The 1,933-nt window shown below is 36.6% G+C and overlaps 1 protein-coding gene across 3 annotated transcripts in view; it reads left to right on the top strand.

Moving 5' to 3' along the window:
• The first annotated feature begins 86 nt into the window (after nt 1–86).
• LOC106872620 (dTDP-glucose 4,6-dehydratase) overlaps nt 87–1,933 on the top strand; it is a 118,039-nt gene continuing 116,192 nt past the window's right edge. For 2 of the 3 annotated variants that reach the window (XM_052972675.1, XM_052972677.1), the window contains exon 1: nt 87–214. In XM_052972675.1, coding sequence (XP_052828635.1) covers nt 163–214 — 52 coding nt within the window. In that variant the 5' untranslated portion in view covers nt 87–162. The remainder of the gene's footprint in view (nt 215–1,933) is intronic. The other variant, XM_052972676.1, reaches the window with a different exon arrangement.

A 1,933-nucleotide genomic window follows, 5' to 3' on the forward strand; every position in this document is an offset into this window, starting at 1 on the left:
TCCTTCTCCTCCTCTTTCCCTTTCCCTCCTCTAGCTCATTCAAAACCTTATCCTCCTCTTCCTCCCCTTCCCTTTCCCCCCACTCGCCCTCCCTCCCTTCTTCCCTCTTTCCTTCCCTCCCTGCCGGTCTGTCTGCAAAGAGTTTCAGTCACATGATTTGGAATGACTAACATGGCCGATGGTGGACGGCGTGCTCGTGTGCTGATTCTCGGAGGTAAGAACGGCGGCCTTTATCACCTTAGCTTTTCTGCTGTTTATATGTAATATCCAGCCAGCTATTCGTCAAGCTGTTTATATTTAACTGTCTGTCGCTTGTCTATCGTTTTCTCTCTTCGTGTCTCTCTTTCTCATTTCTTTGCCAATCTCTCTCATTCTCTCTCTCTAATTACGAATGTATATATTACTTCTCTCGCACTGTCTATACATACATATAGGCATGCATACATATATGCATGCATATCTATCTATCTATCTATCTATCTGCACTCACACACACACACACACACCTGCATACATATTGATCTGTTTCTTTTATTCTGTTTTTCTACCTGTCGTTGTAACAACGATTTGTGTATTTGCCTATCTATTGCTCTACCTGTTGGGCTATTATTTTTTTTTATCGATTTGTTCATTGATCTACTCGTCTATCTATTGATTTGTTTGTCTCTCTCTTTCTCTCTCTATATATTGATTTGTTAATCTATATGTTTGTATCTATGTTTTCTGTCTCTATGTATCGATCTATATTCATCATTATCTCTCTGTCGCTCTTGCTGTCAATATATATATATATACACACATATATATATATAAAGAGAGAGAGAGAGAGAGAAAGAAAGAAAGAGAATGTATACATACTGCATACATATATATTATGCATTTATATTGCATACACACACACACACCTATCGAACACACCAACAAATTCATTTGATAATCACTTCGGATTATCACATACATAATATTATATACAAGCAGGCTCCTGATACTGTCACATCATATGTTACGTGTGTGTATGTCTAATTTATTTTCTCGTACTTCGTTCTCTTTCACCGTCCATCCATCCACCCAACCGCTCTTACAGTTACAACCTCCACCACCACCAACAACAACAACACTATAGTCTGTACCACCTGCACTGAATAGTCATTAAGTGTGATTGTAAAGAACAGTGTCTATAACTGACTTTAATTAAATTCTAAAAAAAAAAAAATGTAGCGGTTGTAAGCTGATTAACATTGTTAATCCGTTCTTTAATCTAACTCTCCTGTATCCGTAAAAATAAATGAATAAATAAATAAATAAAGGCTGTGAAATATAATAAAGCGATATTGTGACTATTAATTGGTCATTAAATACATTTAGATCAGTGAAAAAAATATTAAGTGGAAAATATGAGAATGTTATGAAAGATACGATTAAACGTTGTTAACTGCAAGACAAGCGAAAAAGAAAAATTCAAATGTAAGCTTTCCGTCCGTACAGCTTATACACGTCCTCACCCCCCTCTCACAAAAAAAGGTGTGACTGCAATGTGCACGAAGGCGAACAACATCAATAATAACCACCACCCTTCTCTACTAGGTTCCCCCCCTTATTAAAAATACGTGTGATTGTAAGTGAAAGTTATGCCAAGAGAAAAAAATAACATGAACATCCAATAAACTGTGACTGTGAGCAGTGTATGTGGGTGATTGGGTTTTAGAAGTTGATTGTTAAAATAACTGTAAACTGAATAACCATTGAGTCTTTACCCCCCACCGTTATCGTTAAGTGTTTATAAGCGAAATGAAGCTTTTAAAAAAAATTTAAACCATTAGTTTTTATTATTATTATTAAGGCGGCGAGCAAAGCAGAATTGCTAACTCGTCGGATGCTTAACGGCATTTCTTCCTAACTCATTGCGTGCTGTGTTCAAATGTCACCAAGGTCG

This window comes from Octopus bimaculoides, chromosome 14 (assembly GCF_001194135.2).
Source record: "Octopus bimaculoides isolate UCB-OBI-ISO-001 chromosome 14, ASM119413v2, whole genome shotgun sequence".
In the NCBI taxonomy this organism is placed as follows: Eukaryota; Metazoa; Mollusca; class Cephalopoda; order Octopoda; family Octopodidae; genus Octopus; species Octopus bimaculoides.